Here is a 21,663-nt window from a genome sequence, read left to right as displayed (position 1 = left end):
CGCCACCCCACCCCCGCCATCTTGAATGGCTTCCTGGACCAAGGTGCCATGGTCAGTTCGCTCAACCACCCTGCATGCCCTACTTTCACCCATACATGGTGTCAAGGACCTCGAACTTGTTCACTCACCAAACCAGCCCACTGACCAATGGAAAACGATGTGGACAGATGAGTGCCAATCATTAGAAATTGTTGGTTGATTTTGATGTAATATCTCCTCCTGGTCACCAGATGGTGCTGCAAGGCTTCATTGGACAGTGTGGCGGTAAATGGCACAGCACTGCCCTCTGCTGGGCACAGCATGTCATCACAAGTGTTTATCAACCTCACCTGAGGCAACGCCTCCAATCATAGAATGACACGGCACAGGAGGAGGCCATTTGGCCCACTGTGCCTGTGCTGGCTCTTTGAAGTATCTATCCAATTAGTCCCCACTCTCCTCCCTGCTCTTTCCCCCACAGCCCTGCAAATTTTCCCCCTTCAAGTATTTATCCAATTCCCCCCTTTTGAAAGTTCCTATTGAATCTGCTTCCACCGCCCTTTCAGGCAGCGCCTTCCAGATCACAACAACTCGCTGTGTCAAAAAAAATAATTCTCCTCATCTCCCCCTCTGGTTCTTTTCCTGATTCTCTTCAATCTGTGTCCCTCTGGTTACCGACCCTCCTGCCAATGGAAACAGTTTCTCCTTATTGACTCTATCCAAACCCCTCATGATTTTGAACATCTCGATTCAATCTCCCCCTTAACCTTCTCTGCTCTAAGGAGAACAATCCCAGCTTCTCCAGTCTCTCCACACGAACTGAAGCCCCTCATCCCTGGGACCATTCGAGTAAATCTCCTCCGCACCCCCTCCAAGCCCTCGATATCCTCCCGAAGAATCCTCCTCCTTCTTGCGCAGTCCCTCAGGATTTTTAAAATTCCTTTTTATTCACAGAATGTGGGCTTCGCTGGCTGGGCCAGCATTTATTGCCCATCCCTAGTTCCACCGCCTTTTGAGGAAGAGAGTTCCAAACACTCTCAACACTCTGGGAGAAAAGAATTCCCCTCATCTCTGTCTTAAATGAGCAACCCCTTATTATTAAATGGTGACCCCTAAATCCAGGCAAATACTGTCAGTGCAAGAACTCCGGAAGGTGCCTTCATTTCTAGTCCATCTTCCACATTTCATCAGTTTCAGCTCATCCAGTCCCATGTCCTAACTCAAACCTGCCCCATTCACCCCAAACCAGTCACATTCACCCGGAATCCATTACTTGTTGATCGACTTTAGCTCTTGCTCAGCAGCACATCAATCTTTAAATTTTCATTATTGTGTTCAAATTCATTCAGACCTCACCCCTCCCTATCTCTGTAACCACCTCCAACGCCTACCGTCCTCCCTATCTCTGTAACTTCCTCCAGCCTCAATAACCCTCCCTATCTCTGTAACCTCCTGCAGCCCCTACAACCCTCCCTATCTCTGTAACCTCCTCCAGCCCCTACAACCCTCCCTATCTCTGTAACTTCCACCAGCCCCTACAACCCTCCCTATCTCTGTAACCTCCTCCAGCCCCTACAACCCTCCCTATCTCTGTAACCTCCTCCAGCCCCTACAACCCTCCCTATCCCTTTAGCCTCCTCCAGCCCCTACAACCCTCCCTATCTCTGTAACGTCCTCCAGTCCCTACAACCCTCCCTATCTCTGTAACCACCTCCAGCCCCTACAACCCTCCCTATCTCTGTAACCTCCTCCAGCCCCTACAACTCTCCCTATCTCTGCAATCTCCTCCAGCCACTACAACCCTCCCTATCTCTGTAACCGCCTCCAGCCCCTACAACCCTCCCTATCTCTGTAACCGCCTCCAGTCCCTACAACACTCTCTATCTCTGTAACCTCCTCCAGTCCCTACAACCCTCCCTATCTCTGTAACCTCCTCCAGTCCCTACAACCCTCCCTATCTCTGTAACCTCCTCCAGTCCCTACAACCTACGGTGGGAAAATGTGAAGTTGTTCACTTTGGCAGGAAGAACAAAAAAGCAGAGTATTACTTAAATGGAGAAGGCTGCATAATTCTGAGGGGCAGAGGGATCTAGGTGTTCTAGTACATGAGTCACAAAAAGTTAGTATGCAGGTACAACAAGTAATTAAGAAGGCTAGTGGAATGCTAACCTTTATTACAACAGGAATTGAACATAAAAGTAAGATTTCCAGCATCTGCAGTATTTTGCTTTTTGAAAAGGATGTTATGCACCAGTTATACAGGGCATTGGTGAGACCACATCTCAAATACTGTGAGCAGTTTTGATCTCTTTATTTAAAGATGGATGTGATTGCATTGGAGGTGGTTCAAAGGAGGTTCACTAGATTGATACCTGGAATGAGTGGGTTGTCTTATGAGGAAAGGGTGGACAGACTGGGCTTGTTTCCACTGGAGTTTAGAAGAGTGAGGGGTGATCTGATTGAAGTATACAAGATCCTGAACGGCCTTGACGAGGCTGTACGTGGAAAGGATGTTTCCTCTTGTGGGTGAGTCCAGAACTAGGGGGCACTGTTTTAAAATTAGGGGTGGCCCTTTTAGGACAGAGATGGGGGGAATTTTTTTCTCTCAGAGGGTTGTGCGACTTTGGAACTCTCTGCCTCAGGAAGTGGTGGAGGAGGGGTTATGGAATATTTTTAAGGCAGTGGTAGATAGATTCTCGTTAGGGAATCAAAGATTATCGGGGGTAGTTGGGAATGTGGAAATCGTAACACAAACAGATCAGTCATGATCATATTGAATGGCAGAGCAGGTTCACGGGACCGAATGGCCTATTTCACATGTTTGTATGTAACCCTCGCCATCTCTGTAACCTCCACCGGCCCCTACCAACCCCTCCTTTCTCTGTAACCTCCTCGAGCTTTCCCAGATCTCTGCGCTCCTCCAATTCCGGCCTATTGACCATCCCCCGATTTCCAATGCTCTACCGTTGGCGGCCGTGCCTTCAGCTGCCTGGGGCCCTAAGCTCTGGACTTCCCTCCCTAAACCTCTCCACCTCCCTCTCTGCTCCTACTAGGATGCTCCTTAGAACCTGCCTGTCTGCCTCAGCTGCTATTCACTTGTCCTAATATGTGGCTGAGTGTCAAATGTTGTCATTCCTGTGAAGCACATTGGGGTGTTTTGTTAAAGGCGCTGCAGGAATGCAAGCTGTGGCTGCAAAGTAAATGATAACTTTTTAAAACAACAATGCGGTTTGATAGGATGGGCGTAGCAAAACTGCTCCTACCAGTTGCTGAGTCAGACAGTCAGCGTTAGCTGAGGTTGATAAACACTTGCAATGACGGGCGTTTTCCACTTGAGGGCAGTGTTGTGTAGGCCTTAGCCACAGCTCACCCAATGGGCAAGGTCTTCCTGTCCCACCTGGTGGCCACATGCTGGCACTGCGATTCCCTGTCATTAACTAACCCCAAACAAAACCACACAGACCCTGCAAATTCAGAAAATGTTTATTGCTTATATAAAAAGATAATTTAGGGCTCATCCAAGATATACAAAACATATCCCGTACCACAGCTTCGGCAGGACACAGACAGCATTAGGATAATTAGTAATTTCATTTCATCCTGAAACAGTGAAAGGGAATATTCTGACACGCCCTCCCATTTATATCCAGTGTTAAATCTTTAATTTCATCTTGTTTTACACACACATACACGCACACGCACACAGACACTGTCAGGACAGAAATCAGCAGCAGGATTCAAAAGGCGTAGGAACCCCTCGTAGTGTCACTTTGATTAATCACAGAAATGAATACAATTATATCACAGAACATAAACTATTCACATTTTGTTATTTCTCTTGCAAAATTAAAATTCAGTTAATTCACCCATACGGCAGCAGCAATGATTTCTCTGGGTTATGAAGGACATCGGTACGAAATAACAGATCACCGTGCATCTCGCTTTGAACTTGCTTCCCCGCCTGCACACAATTGCATATCACCCACACCTCTTAGTGTTAAATAAAAACGAAAATTGCTGGAAAAGTTAACTCTGTCTTCCTCCCCACAGATGCTGTCAGACCTGCTGAGTTTTTTCCAGCCATTTTCATTTTTGTTTCAGATTTCCAGCATCCTGCAGTATTTTGCTTTTGTTCTTTCCTCTTAGTGTTAAGGCTGCTCCTTAAAAAACCAGCCTCTCTGACCTAGCTTTTGGTCACCTGTCCTCACTCCTCCTTATGTGGTTCAATGTCAAATTGTCTCTGACTTTTGCTCCTGCGAAGCACCTTGGGATGTTGCAATTTGGTAAATGCACTTTCGAAATGATGGGTGAATAAATTCAGGGTCTGAGGTTGCATGTTGTTGACAGGAGTCACCACCAGGTGGCAACATTACTCTACCCAAGTCAAGGAGTGATTGTTCTTCCAATTTACTCAAAGCCATAGTTTTTCCAACAGGGAGAGTCGTTATAAAACTTGGGTCATTGGCCATGTGCCAATTATTTACTGTGCAGATGTGTTAATTCTTCACTAAAAATGAACTTTGAGGGCCAAACGTATCATATCGATTTGCAGTTATTCTGAACTGTTGGAGTGTCAGTCCTAATTTTAATTAACTATCTAGGGCATTCCTGTCAATTGGAAGCAGTGAGTCGTACTCCCACTTCTGAATCAGAAGGTTGTTGCCTTGAGAACCACTCCGGAGACTTGAGTCCCTAATCCATCCCAGTACTGAGGGAGTGCTGCACTGTCAGAGTGCCAATACTGAGGGAGCAGCGCACTCAGGGAGTGCCGCACTGTCGGAGGGTCAGCACTGAGGGAGTGCCGCACTGTCGGAGGGTCAGCACTGAGGGAGCGGCGCACCGTCGGAGGGTCAGCACTGAGGGAATGCTGCACTGTCGGAGGGTCAGCACTGAGGGAATGCTGCACTGTCGGAGGGTCAGTACTCAGGGAGTGCCGCACTGTCGGAGGGTCAGCACTGAGGGAATGCTGCACTGTCGGAGGGTCAGCACTGAGGGAATGCTGCACTGTCGGAGGGTCAGCACTGAGGGAATGCTGCACTGTCGGAGGGTCAGCACTGAGGGAATGCTGCACTGTCGGAGGGTCAGCACTGAGGGAGTGCTGCACTGTCAGAGGTGCCATCTTTCAGATGAGACATTAAACCTAGGGCTCTAGCGTCCCCCTCAGTTGGGCAAAGATCCCACGGCCACTATATCGAAGATGAGTTTGGGGGTGGGGGGTGCAGTATGGCAGGACCGGCGGTGGAGTTCTCCCCAGTGCCCTGGGGCCAATATTTATCCCTCAACCGTCACTTAAAACTAGACGATTTGGATTATTATCACATTGCTGTTTGTGGGAGCTTGCTGTGCGCAAACCGACGACCGCGTTTCCTTATATTATCGTAATGACGACGCTTCAAGGCCACTCATTGGCTGCGAGGTCCTTTGGGACGTGTGAGGTTTGAAAAGCGTTTACAGAAATGAAAGCCCTTTCACCCCCGGCTGAACAAAAAGCCGGAATTCCAAAGATAGATCCTTTCTAAAATGTGCCAAATGGTTTAGTAGCTTTGCACCCACCCCCCACCCCCCCATCTCTCCTCTGTGGGCACACGGCCACAGGCCAGCTCCAGGCTTCATGCTTGGCCTGCAGTGAGGAACTGAGGTTTCATCAGCCAATAGCTCACAACGTAATCAGCGGCCCTCCTTCCAAAAATAAAATGAACACTTTTTTCAGATTGTAATAATCCATCTTCCTTTGACTCCTCGATAAAGATTTTGTCAAAGGAACGATGGCAGCCTTACAGGAGCTGACTATACAGCAGAGAGCTAACATTGGCTGCAGGCTAATCGCCAGTCTCCCTGGACAACCATTGTGCCTCTTGCTCAATTCACACGCATGACAGGGAAATGACAGCGTTTTAAGCCCAGTCTGAGATCACAGGAAAGGGAATAAATAAGGGAGGGACTGTTCCCACTGGCAGGAGGGTCAGTAGCTCAGAGAGGCCACCGATTGAATGCAGGAACATTAGAAACGAGGTCAAGGCTCTGGATGGGGGAGCGGAGGAGATGGCACCAGGGGGATGAGGGGCTGCAGCTCATGTGGGAGAGACCGGGACTGCGCTCCTCGGAGCAGAGACGATTAAGGAGGAGATTGAATCGAGATGTTCAAAATCATGAGGGAGTTTGGATAGAGTCAATAAGGAGAAACTGTTTCCAGCGGCAGGAGGGTCGGTAACCAGAGGGACACAGATTGAAGAGAATCGGGAAAAGAACCAGAGGGGGAGATGAGGAGAATTGTTTTTTTTTGACACAGCGAGTTGTTGTGATCTGGAAGGCGCTGCCTGAAAGGGCGGCGGAAGCAGATTCAATAGGGGAACGTTCAAAAGGGGGGAATTGGATAAACAGTTGAAGGGGAAAAATTTGCAGGGCTGTGGGGGCTGAGCAGGGGCCATAGGACTAATTGGACAGATCTTTCAAAGGGCTGGCACAGGCACGATGGGCTGAATGGCCTCCTCCTGTGCTGTAACAATCTACAAGAAGCTTTGTAGCTGGAAATACTAACCCTCAAACTTATTAAAACAATTTAAAATAAAAATCTAGCTGCGATGGCAACCCCGCAATTTATTTTTCCGATTATTCCTGATCCTAAACATCTTATCACTCCCGGAACAGAAGCTCGTAATCTTTTTCGTCCACCTTTAATCTTTGCTCTATTGTGATGGATGAAACAATTTTTTTTTAAAAATGGTTAAATCAAGAGAGTTTCTTTCTGACTGAATGAGGTGATTGGAAGGGTCAATCTGACGACATCGCCCTGCCCAAACAAATATCCCTCAGACATGAATTTAAAAATCAAATCAGATTTTAAGAAAACATTGAAAGGAACGATAATGAAAATTAAATTGGATTATTCCTAAATTCCAGATTAGGACATGATGGATTTTCCATCCCATGTGTTTCAATGGCTTTCAGACTCTAGAATACTTGCTCCCTGTGACTTCCTCTCACTGCACAATAATATCAGGGAGTCGCTAATTGTAATTCTCGATGACGCTGGGGGCTTGTCCCAGCTGTTAGTCGAGGGGCCGCGAGAGGCACACGCGTAGGAACACAAGGGCTCCACCATCCACCCATGCAGGGTTCACAGAGCCCAGCCGAGGTGGGGGGGAGTCGAGAAAGCAGTAATCTGCAGCCATTGCGCAAGGACATCCTGAGGGTGGCTTGTGATGCACAGCACAGTTGGACAGCCGGCTGGCACTTGTGGTTAAAGGACACGCCTGGGTAGAGGGGCTGGAGGACTGCCCAGGCCCCAGCTGATCGCCCCACCCCCACCCCCTCATCGAGTACCCCACTCCCCCCATACCCTCCCAATATCTCACTCCCCCAATACCCTCCCAGTACCCCACTCCCCCAATACCCTCCCAATATCTCACTCCCCCAATACCCTCCCAGTACCCCACTCCCCCAATACCCTCCCAATATCTCACTCCCCCAATACCTTCCCAGTACCCCAGTCCCCCAATACCCTCCCAATATCCCACTCCCCCAATACCCTCCCAATATCCCACTCCCCCAATACCCTCCCAGTATCCCACTCCCCCAATACCCTCCCAATATCCCACACCCCCAATACCCCACTCCCCCATTACCCCCCCAATACCCCACTCCCCCATTACCCCCCCCACAATACCTCACTTCCCCCATTCCCCCTAGTGTGCCTCACCCAAATCACCCAATCTCTCGAGTATCGGATCATCTACCAGCCTGGGTAAGAGGCCATTTCATGCCACTGGATTGTGAGGGTGGGTGGGGGGGACTCTAGAATGCACCTCCTACCCCCACCCCCACCCCACCCCCCACCCCATGCAGGAGTCAGGGGTCCCGTGATCGAGTCTCTCTCCTTCCCCCCCACCCCATCCCCTAACAAGGCCAAATGTATCCCCTCTGTGTTCAGGGAGCACCTCTGGGTCAAGACCAAACAGTGGGTGACACCAGCAGAGATAGAGAGAGAGGGAATTTGAAGAGATGGGGATTGGTTCAGCATTAATTGTTATATTAGTGTCATCCTGACATTGGTCAGTTTGAACAGTTGGAAAATGGGAACCATCTCTCCCTAGCAACACAGTTGCTAATAAAATTAGTGTACGAGTAAGTGAGATTTGGATTACCCATTGGTAGAAACAGCTATTGTTGGCTCCCAAGTAATCATGTGTGCTTAGTAGTGTCAGTCATAATTTTCTATTTACAAACTTGGATCCAAGGATTGGACAGTTCCTGTAGTGAGTGGAAAGGTGAAACTTAATCCCTAACCCGATACGCCCCCCACCCCACCCTCAACCCTGCTCACCACCCCAGGTGGGCCAGTGCAAGGGGACACAAACCCCCTCCCTTTCCCCTCCAGGCCCAGTTTGACAGCAAGGCTGCAATACAGGCTTTGCGGCCTAGTTTCTGCTACAGGAGGGCCTTCTCCCAAGCGAGGCCGAGGGTCAAATCAAGTGCCGTGGAGGGTTGGGAGTTGGGGGGGGGGGGGCGCGGATGGGGGGGAAGGATGGGTGAAGTGAGGTGGAGGGGTGGCATCCCTAGAGGTATCTCTACCCAAAAGGAGAGGGGTTCGAACCTCCCCTCGCACCCCCACAAAGGTTACAGGCTTCCCAAAGATTACAAGGCTCCAAATCCACCCCCAACCTCTGCAAAAAAAAGCATCAGTATATTAGTCTCCAGCAACATTTTTGAGTAGAAATAGAAAGGGAAGATGTCGACCCATTCCCCATTAGTGTTAAGAGGAACAAAGGTGTCGTGGGGAGTGGTGGTATCGCAGAGAGAAGCCTGAGCCTTACACGTACATTCCCTTTGACACAAACTCCTGGCTCTTGCGATGTTCAGGCTCCGGGTAGGACAGGTCATTGTAGATGGGGTTCTCTTGCTCCAGATATTTACCAGGCACGATGTCATTGGGAGACTTCAGGTCAGTGTTTAGGTCAGGTTCATCTTGATACTGGGTGACCATCTACGGAGAGAGAGCGAAGAAGCCAATGGTTAACAGCCCAATCTCTTATCTCCTCCCTATCTCTGTAACATCCTCCAGCCCCTTCAACCCTCCCTACTTCTGTAACCAAATCCAGCTCCTACAACCCTCCCTATCTCTGTAACATCCACCAGTTCCTTCAACCCTCCCTACTTCTGTAACCTCCTCCAGCCCCTACAACCCTCCCTATCTCTGTTACCTCCTCCAGCCCCTTCAACCCTCCCTATCTCTGTAACCTCCTCCAGCTCCTACAACCCTCCCAGATCTCTGCGCTCCTCCAATTCCGGCCTCTTGCACATCCCCCGATTCCCATCGCTGCACCATTGGCGGCCGTGCCTTCAGCTGCCTGGGGGCCCTGAGCTCTGGGATTCCCAAATACAGTATTTCCAGCACAACTATCCCCAACAGGATGAACATAACACTCGGAGGTCAAACACTCACCAACAGTCAGAACCAGGAACTAAATTTTTGATTTGGGTGCTCAAGGGCACTCTGGAGACCCTCACAACAGGAGGCCCATTGTGCCTGTGGTAGCCCTTTGAAAGGTCTGTCCAATTAGTCCCCACTCTCCCCCCTGCTCTTTCCCCCGTATCCCTGCAAACTTCTCCCCTTCAAGTATTTCTCCAATTCCCCCTTTTGAAAGTTCCTATTGAATCTGCTTCCACCGCCCTTTCAGGCAGCGCCTTCCAGATCACAACAACTCGCTGTGTTAAAAAAAAATAATTCTCCTCATCTCCCCCTCTGGTTCTTTTCCCGATTCTCTTCAACCTGTGTCCCTCTGGTTACCGACCCTCCTGCCACTGGAAACAGTTTCTCCTGATTTACCCCATCCAAACCCCTCATGCCTTGATTCAATCTCCCCCTTAACCTGCTCTGTTCTAAGGAGAACAATCCCAGCGTCTCCAGTCTCTCCAGATGAACTGAAGTCCCCTCATCCCTGGGAACATTTTGGTAAATCTCCTCCACACCCTCCCCAAAGGCTTTTTGGCATCCTTCCCAAAAGTGCGGGGCCCAGAATTGGACACAATCCTCCCAGCTGCAGCCTAACCAGGGTTTTATATATGTTTAGCAATAACTTTGTTTTCTGTGCTCTCCCCTTCTATTTAAAAAGCCTTCTCAACTTGTCTAAACATCTTCAAAGATTTCAGTACGTACACTGCCCAAGTTTCTGTTCCTTCATCCCCTTTTTAAAATGTCCCACTTAGCCTAGATTTCCTTTCGCTCCGAAGAATGAGGAAATGATTCCAATCACAATTCTCTACATTAAATTAACTGATGCCTCTTCCTGGCTGCGTGACACTTACGATCCGATCACCGTCGTCTGTGCTGGTTTCAAAGTAGGTTGTGTTCAGGGGGATACTCTCCATTTTCTCAGCTTCTGTTTTCTCGACCTACGGGAGAGCAGAGTTCGTATGAAACTTGTGATAGTGACGTCCGAACCAAGAGAGGACAAACTTTACAGCCAAGAGGTGCCAGTGGATGGGAGGTGTCTGCTGTGTGCTCGGTTCTCTCTCCCGCCGCTCAGGCCAGAAGGTCAACATCAGGAGGCCTGGGCTCAGAATCCAGCCCAACACTCCCGGTGCCCGCACTGTCGGGGGGCAGCACCCGAGGGAGCCCTGCACTGTCAGAGGATCAGCACCCGAGGGAGCCCCGCACCGTCTGAGGATCAGCACCCGAGGGAGCCCCGCCCCCTCAGAGGGACAGCACCCGAGGGAGCCCCGCCCCCTCAGAGGGACAGCACCTGAGGGAGCCCCGCCCCCTCAGAGGGACAGCACCCGAGGGAGCCCCGCCCCCTCAGAGGGACAGCACCCGAGGGAGCCCCGCCCCCTCAGAGGGACAGCACCCGAGGGAGCCCCACCCCCTCAGAGGGACAGCACCCGAGGGAGTCCCGCAGCCTCAGAGGGACAGCACCTGAGGGAGCCCCGCCCCCTCAGAGGATCAGCACCCGAGGGAGTCCCGCACCCTCAGAGGATCAGCACCCGAGGGAGCCCCGCACCGTCTGAGGATCAGCACCCGAGGGCGCGCCGCACCCTCAGAGGATCAGCACCCGAGGGAGCCCCGCCCCCTCAGAGGGACAGCACCCGAGGGAGCCCCGCCCCCTCAGAGGGACTGCGCCCGAGGGAGTCCCGCCCCCTCAGAGGGACAGCACCCGAGGGAGCCCCGCCCCCTCAGAGGGACAGCACCCGAGGGAGCCCCGAAGCCTCAGAGGGACAGCACCCGAGGGAGCCCCGCCCCCTCAGAGGGACAGCACCCGAGGGAGCCCCGCCCCCTCAGAGGGACTGCGCCTGAGGGAGTCCCGCCCCCTCAGAGGGACAGCACCCGAGGGAGCCCCGCCCCCTCAGAGGGACAGCACCCGAGGGAGCCCCGCCCCCTCAGAGGGACTGCGCCCGAGGGAGTCCCGCCCCCTCAGAGGGACAGCACCCGAGGGAGCCCCGCCCCCTCAGAGGGACAGCACCCGAGGGAGCCCCGCCCCCTCAGAGGGACAGCACCCGAGGGAGCCCCGCCCCCTCAGAGGGACAGCACCCGAGGGAGCCCCGCCCCCTCAGATATGCTATCTTTTCGAATGAGACATTAACTAAGGCTCCCATCTGCCCTCTGAAGTGGGCATAAAAGATCCTACTGCACTGTTGGAAAAGGAGCTGGGGGTGCGTGGGGGGTTGGCGATTGGGGGGCGGGGTGGTTGTGGGGGTTGGAGGGGGGTGCGGGGTAAAGGGAAAAAACAGTTTCCCCAGTAACCGCTAACATTTATCCGTCAACCAACATTACCAAACAAAAACAGGCGGTTAGCATCAGATCATCGCAAGACTTTGTGGGATCTTGCTGTGCGCAAATTGACTGCCACGTTTCCTTAGGTTACGAGAGTGACCAAACATCAGGAAGGGCTTCATTGGCTGTGCAGGCTAGAGACCCGGCAGCTGTTGGAAGGGGCTACATAAATGCAAGCGGTTTAAAGACAATTCGACCTGAAAATACCTTTCCAATTTCTTCCATGTTTTTCTTCGGGGGAGGTGGTTTGTAGTTTGGGGGTTCAAAACTAAGAAAAAAAAGAGAGATTTTATTTTCTTTGTGTTTTTAAATAGCCCGAGAGATACGCCACATCGCTCAGAGTAACATTCCCAATCATTTTCCAAGACCTCTTTTCTATTTCATAGATGATCACCGTGGAGACGTGTCAGGGGTACGCCGAGGTCTCAGAGTCACAGGGCTGACGTCTGCGTCTGAGATTCCCCCTCCCCTTCCCACAATGAGTTAGACAGACTCGTGATTGACAAGATCGGGGAGGTGGACAGGACAGAGGGAGCACCGCACCCGCCAGAGGATCAGCGCCGAGAGCACATCAGCCACGATTTTGACCAAATGGCGCAGCAGGCTCGAGGGGCCGAATGGCCCACCCCTGCTCCTAATCGGACGCTCGTACGAGCTCCCACTTCCCGCCAGCCCGTTAATATTCCCTTGTCTGGCCCTTCAGCCAGTGGGTACAGGCTTGTTGCTCAGCCGCCAGACATGACCATTAAGGGTCAGCCACATTGACCGGGGCTGGAGTCACATTCAGGCTTGGGCCAGGGGAGGGCAGCAGTTTCCCTTCCTTAACAGAGACATCAGCGAGCCAGAAGAGGTTCTTAAAAACCCCACAACCCCTGCAGTCACTTTCACCGAGGCTCATTTCCAGTTCCAAAAGGCGGAACCGAGACAATCAAACGTCCTTGGGGTTATTGGTCCAGTCACGTCCTCTCTTTCTTTGGCCCTCGTCCCCATCTCGTGAGATGGTGGCTGGAGGGTCCTCTCCAGGGTGCAAACCTTGGCAAAAAAAGTGTGGAAATCCTGGGCTATCCCAGGCGTCAGGGTCTCTCCCCTCTGGTGGGGTCCGCAGGAATGGAAAGCATTATTTTTGGCTTGGTTCTGAATGTTGTCGAAAAGATGGCGTATTTAGACTCGGGGCCCCCACCACCCACCTTCCAGGCTCCACACCAGATTTTTCAGTCAGGGTTTAATTCCCTTAGCCCTCAACTTTCCCCAAGTTATCCACAACACAGTGGAGCTATTCATCCGTAGCTGGGAGTTTGGTTCATGACTACCAGTAAGTGTCCATATGCCAGAGGGCCAGCACACTGCATGTCTCGGGGTGGAGGGAGGTGTGTGGTATGGGGGATGGTCAAACCTCCTCAGAGTTCCTCTGAAACTTCAGCCTGGGTCTGCGAGGAACCCAGTTTGTGAATCGTCACAAGGCAGCCCAGCTGAGGACATGTCGATGGAGAGGCTGTGTACTGACCAGGAGAGACTTACACATTGACCTCTCTCTGTCGCTCTGCTGCTACCCAGAGCTGCAGGCTGAAAATGAGAAGCAAACTAGCAACACACAGAAAAAAATAAACAGGAAGGACACTGACTCTCATCACCCACAAGAAACCCATCACATTGTCCTGTTGGACCAGTAACAAACACGCACCCTCACAGCCACAATACAATGCATGCAACATTAAGCTGTTTAGACATTTGGTAACACAGAACTTGAATATTGCTTAAAAAAAAAGACATGGTGTTGAAGCTTTTCATCTTACACTCATCAGGACATATTCGCAATAATACCAATTGTAAAGGGAACAACAATTTACACTGCACGAGAGGAGTCCATTTGCCAACCAATGTGCACTCTCTTTTCGTGCACAATAAATTGTTGCTCCCTTTACAATTGGTATTCTTGTGAATGTGATGATGAGCGCAAGATGAAAAGTTTCAACAGCACGTCTTTTTTCTCAACAATATTCAAGCTATTTAGCTGAGAGTTCCAGACGAGGCATATGCATAAGTGGTGGTAACTCCAAATTCCTGCTTTCAGAGAACAGCAATGGATTTGGGGTTGTTGGAGGATGGAATGTCTCTGCCCTATGGAACAAACAGAAGAACTTTCCCAGATTACTGAGGCATTCTTCTGCTGCCACTTCCTGCTCTACTTACAGTGGTCGGGACTCTCCAAGTGACAGTGGAATGTGGTTTTCCCATGGGAATGAATTTAGCCTGGGACCGCTCCACGTCACGAAGGTCAGCGGGCGTGAGACATCCTTTCCATCAGCCTGCACTGGGTGTAAACGCAGGGTCCAAGAGGTTAGAGGTCATGGTTCAACCCATCGCTCACCCTCTCCTCGTGTGACTGAAGTCAAGGAGCTTTTCACACCAGCTCCATACTCACTCTCCATCATCCTCGGTCATGTACTTCCTTTGCCTCTTGAATATCAGCACAGCTGTCACCAGCACTGTCAGAATGACGATTGCTGCAATGATTCCACCCACAATAGCTCCAGTCGTCGACCCTGAGTCCATCGGGGTCTCTAAGATGTGGAGAGGAAAGGAGACATTAAATTAATCATCACTGTTCTTCTACACTGTCCCCATCAAACACTCCCAGGACAGGTATAGCACGGGGTTAGATACAGAGTAAAGCTCCCTCTACACTGTCCCCATCAAACACTCCCAGGACAGGTACAACACGGGGTTAGATACAGAGTAAAGCTCCCTCCACACTGTCCCCGTCAAACACTCCCAGGACAGGTACAGCACGGGGTTAAATACAGAGTAAAGCTCCCTCTGCACTGTCCCCATCAAACACTCCCAGGACAGGTGCAGCACAGGGTTAGATACAGAGTAAAGCTCCCTCTACACTGTCCCCATCAAACACTCCTAGGGCAGGTACAGCACGGGGTTAGATATAGAGTAAAGCTCCCTCTACACTGTCCCCATCAAACACTCTCAGGACAGGTACAGAACGGGGTTAGATATAGAGTAAAGCTCCCTCTACACCATCCCCATCAATCACTCATTGAACACTGTCAGAGATGTTGTGTTTTAAGTGATACAACTTATCTGGTCATTATAATGCTGCTGTTTGTGGGATCTTGCTGTGTTTTCAATCTCTAAGGATGTGAGCTCCTCTTAAACAAGTGAAGTTACCAGTAAACTCTGACTTTATTTCCAACATTTTTACACCTGCCATTCCAAACAAATGGAATTGTGTCCATTCTGTCCTCCCAAAGGGTCAATGCACATTTTTTTTGTTCTTACATGGGCTGTGGGCTTCACTGGCTAGGCCAGCATTTATTGCCCATCCCTAGTTGCCCCTTGAGAAGGTGGTAGTGAGCTGCCTTCTTGAATCGCTGCAGTCCATGTGGTGTAGGTACACCCACAGTGCTGTTAGGGAGGAAGTTCCAGGATTTTGACCCAGCGACAGTGAAGGAACGGCCGATATATTTCCGAGTCAGGATGGTGAGTCGCTTGGAGGGGAACTTCCAGGCTGTGGTGTTCCCCATGTGTCTGCTGCCCTTGCCCTTCTAGATGGTAGTGGTCATGCTTTTGGAAGGTGCTAAGGAGCCTTAGTGAGTTGCTGCAGTGCATCTTGTAGATGGTACACACTGCTGCTACTGTGTGTCGGTGGTGGAGGGAGGGAATGTTTGTGGATGGGGTGCCAATCAAGCGGGGCTGCTTTGTCCTGGATGGTGTCGAGTTTCTTGATCGTTGTTCAGGCAAGTGGGGAGTATTCCATCACATTTCCTGACTTGTGCCCAGGATGTTGATAGTGGGAGATTCAGCAATGGTAATGCCATTGAATGTCAAGAGGCGATGGTTGGATTCTCCCTTGTTGGCGATGGTCGTTGCCTGACATTTGTGTGGCGCGAATGTTACTTGCCACTTGTCAGTCCAAGCCTGGATATTGCCCTGGTCTTGCTGCATTTGGACGTGGACTATTTCAGTATCTGAGGAGTCACGAATGATGCTGAACATTGTGCAATCATCAGCGAACATCCCCACTTCTGACCTTATGATGGAAGGAAGATCATTGATGAAGCAGCTGAAGATGGTTGGGCCGAGGACACTACCCTGAGGAACTCCTGCAGTGATGTCCTGGACCTGAGATGACTGACCTCCAACAACCACAACCATCTTCCTTTGTGCTCAGTATGACTGCAACCGGCAGAGAGTTTTCCCCGATTCCCATTGACTCCAGTTTTACCAGATGCAAAATTGGCCAGATTTCCTTGATGCAGACATCTTATATCCGACAGAGAAGCTCCACAACCCTCCCTATCTCTGTAACCTCCTCCAGCCCCTACAGCCCTCCCTATCTCTGTAACCTCCTCCAGCCCCAACACCCCTCCCCATCTCTGTAACCTCCTCCAGCCCCTACAACCCTCCCTATCTATGTAACCTCCTCCAGCTCCTACAACCCTCCCTATCTCTGTAACCTCCTCCAGACCCTACAACCCTCCCTATCACTGTAACCTCCTCCAGCCACTACACCCCTCCCTATCTCTGTAACCTTCATCAGCAATTACAACCCTACCTCTCTAACCTCCTGCTGTACCTCCACCCCTCCCTATCTCTGTAACCTCCAGTCCCTACAACCCTTCCTATCTCCGTAATCTCCTCCAGCCCCTACAACCCTCCCTATCTCTGTAACCTCCTCCAGCCCCTACAACCCTCCCTATCTCTGTAACCTCCTCCAGCCCCTACAACCCTCCCTATCTCTGTAACCTCCTCCAGCCCCTACAACCCTCCCTATCTCTGTAACCTCCTCCAGCTCCTATAACATTCCCTATCTCTGTAACTTCCTCCAGCCCCTACAACCCTCCCTATCTCTGTAACCTCCTCCAGCCCCTACTACCCTCCCTATCCCTGTAACCTCCTCCAGCCCCTACAACCCTCCCTATCTCTGTGACTTCCTCCAGCCCCTACAACCCTCCCTATCTCTGTAACCTCCTCCAGCCCCTACAACCCTCCCTATCTCTGTTACCTCCTCCAGCCCCTACAATGCTCCATATCTCTGTAGCTTCCTCTAGCTGCCTAGGGCTCTAAGCTCTGCAATTCCCTCCCTAACCCTCTCCACTTCTCTCTCTCTCCTCCTTTAAACCTCTCTCTTCAACCAATCTTGTGGTCACCTGTCCCTAGTATCTCCATATGTGGCTCGGGGTCAAATTTTGTTTGATAATCACTCCTGGGAAGCACTTGGGGATGTTTTGCTGCATTAAAGGTGCTAGATAAATACAAGTACTTGTTGTTACTATGACAGACCACAGTCTGCCAGGGAAAGGCAGGCTCTGAGAAGCGGAGAACGCTCGTGCTATTTCTAGCTGCAGCCTCACCACACAGACAAATGTAGCAACTTATTTTAGCACAATGTTCAGAACTGCATTCCCTGGTAACCCTGATACACTCAAATTGAAACATCACAACCCACGAACATATTGATTCCAAATGATCGAGATAGAAATGAAGAGTCTCACTTCATTGCTGTATTTCACCTAAACATCATGCACTGTCATCGCTTGGTCAGGAATTTAGCAAGTACTTAGTAGCACACTGCTGCATTTGCACCTCGTACAGCACAGGAGGAGGCCATTCAGCCCTTCAGTTCCATGATGGCTGTCTGTCAATCAGGGGCACTCACCCACACTATCCCTGCAGCCCAGCAAGTCCCGGACTTAAGTGCCCATCAAGAGGATAAAGCGGGTGGGGCCAGAGAGCAGTTTGGGGGGAGGAGAGGGGGTGTGAGTGAGCAGGGGGGAAGCGACATTGTAAGAACTGCACAGCAGTTAACTCGAAACCTTAACTCTGTTTCTCTCTCCACTGATGCCGCCAGACCTGCTGAATTTGTGCAGCGTTTTCTGTTTTTATTTCAGATTTCCAGTATCCGCCACATTTTGCTTTTACCAGGCTGTATGAAAACTTGAATTCAGTTTAAAAGCCTGGAAATAAAATAGCTGCTCTCAGTTATGCTATTGTCCCCAAAATAAAACACGTGACAGGTTCACTCATCTCCCTTTAGGGAACGAAATCTGCCATCATTACCCAGTCCAGGCCTAAGTGTGACTCCAGTCCCCCAGCAACTATCAACTGCCCTCCGCAGTGGTCACTCAGCTGTATTACAACCATTACCGCTGGTTCGAGGTGGTCCACCGCCACCTTCTCAAGGGAACTAGGGGGATGGGCAATAAATGCTGGTCTCATCAGCGCTGCCCACACCCGAGAACAAATAAGTCAGAGAAAGGGATCATAGTATGGCTACAGCACAGAAGGCCATTCAGCCCTTTGCATCCAGGCCAGCTCTCCGCTGAGTGAAATTCACCTCATGCCAATCGCCTGCCTTATCCCCCTAACCCAGCCACCATCTTCTTTTCAGCTAATAGTCTAATTCCCTTTTGAAAACCACAATTGAATCAGCTTCCACCACACCCTTGCAAAGTGCGTTCCAGACTCTAATCACTTTCTGCGTGAAACAGTTCCTCCCTCACGTCACTTTGCTCCTTTTTGCTAATGGCCTTCACACTGGTGTCCCTCTGATTCTTGATCCTTCCCCGCCCCATTGGGTACAGTTTCTCCCGACCTACTCTGTCCAGGCCCCTCGTGGTTTTGAGCCCCTCCATCAAAGCTCCTGTCGGCCTTCTCTTCTCCAAGAGGAGAAGTGCAGCTCCTCCGATCTGTCCACGGAGCTGAAGTTCCTCATCCCTGGAACTGTTCTCGTGAAATATTTTCTGCAGCCCCCCCCGCTCTAGGAAGGATGTGAAGGTCTTAAAAAGTGCGGTGCGCAGAATTGGACACAATACTCCAGCTGAGGCTGAACTAGCATTCTAGAAGGTTCTTCATAACTACTTGTATTCTCTGTCTCACTCTTCAAAGTGATATTCCAATCAAGTGGATGGCCACTGATGTTGTTTGTGTAGGAGGTTGGGAAGCAAAGCGTTTTAATAATAATATGTAAGGAAATTTGGTTGGACTGCATTTTTTTTTTAATTCATTCATGGGATGTGGATGTCGCTTTATTGCCCGTCCACAATTACCCTCGTTCAAAGGGCATTTAAGAGTGCGCCACATTGCCGAGGGCCTGGAGTCATGTGTAGGCCAGATCAGGTGAGGATGGCAGATTTCCTTCCCTAAAAGGACATTAGTGAACCAAACGGGTTTTTAAAACGGCAATCGACAATGGCTTTCTATGGTCATCATCAGGCTTGTAATTCCGGATGTTTATAGAAGTCAAATTCGAACCTGGGTCCCCAGAGCTTTACCCTGGGTCTCTGGATCACTAGTCCAGTGACAATACCACCACGCCATCGCCTCCCCTAACATTCGGGAGTACCTTGTTCACTTCTAGGCCACAGGGCGCATTGGCCTTGGGAAGAAAGTGCAGCGTAGGTTCAGCAGAGTGATACTGGGTTAAATTATAGGGACAGGTTGCACTGGCTGGGTTACATTCACTCAAGCACAGAAGAAAATGGGTGACTTAATTGAGGTGTTGATGCTGATTACAGGATTCGACAGGGTTGAGAGAGAGAGAAACAATTTCCTCTAGTGGGGGTGGGGAGAGGCAGTCTAAGACAAGGCGGGTGGTGTGGGGGTGGGGTGGGAAAGAAGAACCTTAAAACTTGAGCCCTGTCATTCAGGGGCAATATCAGGAAGCACTTCTTCACCCAAAGGGAAGTAGAAATCTGGAACTCTCTCTCCCCTAACAGGGCCAATGTGTAACTTGTTCTTATGTTTTGTTTTCAGAGAGTGCTGACTATCAACACATTATGCTATCTGCCCTTTACGCTGCTATTAGCACCAGCCTCAGTCTTTAACACTATCATTACCACTCCCTTTGCTCATGTCCATGACATCTTTGTCAAATCTCACCTGAACTCCCACCTATCCCTCACCTTCTATTTCGCTCCACCCCAGTTCAACAGTATAAAATCCACTCTGAAGAAGAGTCACACGGACCCGAAACATTAACTTGGTTTCTGTGGCCACAGATGCGGCCAGGCCTGCTGAGTTTTTCCAGCATTTTCTGTTTTTGTTTTGGGCAAGCTGGAATTTCCCTGGGCCAATCAGTGCAGTTTGTTCTCCACTCAAGTCACAGAGGCTGAAACCACGCGGAACAGAGAAGAATGGATTTATTCCTGCTGAGGTGGCTTCAGGAGGTTTTAGCACATTTAAGCACTCGATCCAAGTATAATTTGTTGTTGTCGTCTCATCGCCATTGCACTCCCAGGTGGATGGCCACTGGTGTGTGTAAAAATAAAAAGGGGCAGTCCTCCCCAATATCCTGGGACCAAAATATTCCCCTCAGCCAAGCAGCATTGCTATACCAAACAAAAACAGACCGGATCATTATCGTTGAACTTGCTTTGTCTTTGAACTATAAAACTGAAGTGGATTCCTCTCGATGGAGCCCCACTTCCTGTAAATATTCCAATCATTTATTACTCCAATCGAGCTTCAGTTTGTGGTGTCTCCCCCTTTTTCAATGGTGACTAACCTGCTTCCTACTCGTGACGGGGCTGATGACCTTTCACCTTCCAACTCCCCAACTCCCAGGAAGGAATCCAGAGAAAGGGGAACGTTTGTTATTCGTTATAACATTGGCGTTTGTGAGATCTTGCTGTGCACAGGTGAGCATCATTTTGCTACATTACAACAGTGACGACACGTCGAAAAGTATTTTGGTCGGCTGTCAAGCGCTTTGGGAAGTCCCGAGGTTGCGAAAGGCGATATAGAAATGCAAAACGTTCCCCTTTCTCTGGGTTCCTTCCTGATAGTTGTGGAGTTGGAAGATGAAGTGCATCAGCCCCGTCACTAGTAGGAAGTAGGTTAGTCACCACCGAAAAGGGTGAGTAACCACAAACAGAAACTCAACTGGAGTAATAAATGATTGGAATATTTACAGGAAGCGGGGCTCCATCGAGAGGAATCCACTTCAGTTTTATAGTTCAAAGACAAAGCAAGTTCAGACAGGTAGACACCTCTTAGCAGTTTGCAGTTAAGTAGTACCTTTAATATAGGCAGAAACATCCCAAGCTGCTTCACAGAAGCACTGATCAAAAACAATTTGGCACTGGGCCATGAATATTAGGGTTAATGACAAAAACTTGGTCAAAGAGGCTTTAAGGAGCATCTTTGAGGAGGAGAGGTTTAGGGAAGGAATTCCAGAGGTTAGGGCCCCCTGGCAGCTGCAGGCCTGGCCGCTAAATGGTGGAGCGATGGGAGGGGGTGTGGGGATATGCAAGAGGCCAGAATTGGAGGAGCACAATGATTTCAGTGGACTGTAGGGGCTGGAGGAGGTTACAGAGATAGGGAGGGTTGTAGGGGCTAGAGGAGGTTACAGAGATAGGGAGGGTTGTATGGGCGGGAGGAGGTTACAGAGATAGGGAGAGTTGTAGGGGCTGAAGGAAGTTACAGAGAAAGGGAGAGTTGTAGGGGCTGGAAGAGGTTACAGAGATAGGGAGGGTTGTATGGGCGGGAGGAGGTTACAGAGATAGGGAGGGTTGTAGGAGGTTAAAGAAATAGGGAGCAGGTGGAGCCAGTGGCCATGGGAGGATCTGAAAACAAGGATGATAATTTTAAAAATCGAGGTATTGCTGCACTTGGAGCCAATGTGGGTCAGTGAGCTCAGAGGGTGATGTGCCATTGGGAATTGCTGCGAGTTAGGATACAAGCCAGCAGGCTTTTGGATGAGCTCAAGTTTAAGGAGGGAGGATAGAAAATGGGAGTGTGTTGGAATAATTGGATTTTTTTCTCTCTCTGTCTCACTCTCTGCCCCTTTATTCTGATCTCACCCCAGAGTTAACTGTTCCTCCGTCTCTATGCGTCTACCAACCCCCCGTGTTAACAGTTTCTCCATATCTGTGTCTCTACCCAATCAAACACCTTCATAAATG

At 50.2% G+C, this 21,663-nt stretch overlaps 1 protein-coding gene across 1 annotated transcript in view; it reads right to left on the bottom strand.

Moving 5' to 3' along the window:
• Positions 1-8,530: 8,530 nt before the first annotated feature.
• LOC144671666 (nectin-2-like) overlaps positions 8,531-21,663 on the bottom strand; it is a 64,734-nt gene continuing 51,601 nt past the window's right edge. Inside the window, exons 6-9 of the mRNA XM_078533676.1 lie at positions 14,169-14,307; positions 11,954-12,014; positions 10,285-10,371; positions 8,531-8,962 (exon numbers count right to left, since the gene is read on the bottom strand). Coding sequence (XP_078389802.1) covers positions 8,789-8,962; positions 10,285-10,371; positions 11,954-12,014; positions 14,169-14,307 — 461 coding nt within the window. The 3' untranslated portion in view covers positions 8,531-8,788. The remainder of the gene's footprint in view (positions 8,963-10,284; positions 10,372-11,953; positions 12,015-14,168; positions 14,308-21,663) is intronic.

This window comes from Cetorhinus maximus, chromosome 33 (genome assembly GCF_964194155.1).
Source record: "Cetorhinus maximus chromosome 33, sCetMax3.hap1.1, whole genome shotgun sequence".
NCBI lineage: Eukaryota > Metazoa > Chordata > Chondrichthyes > Lamniformes > Cetorhinidae > Cetorhinus > Cetorhinus maximus.
Note: the sequence above shows the minus strand (reverse complement) of the source record. Positions and strands in the feature narration are given on the sequence as shown.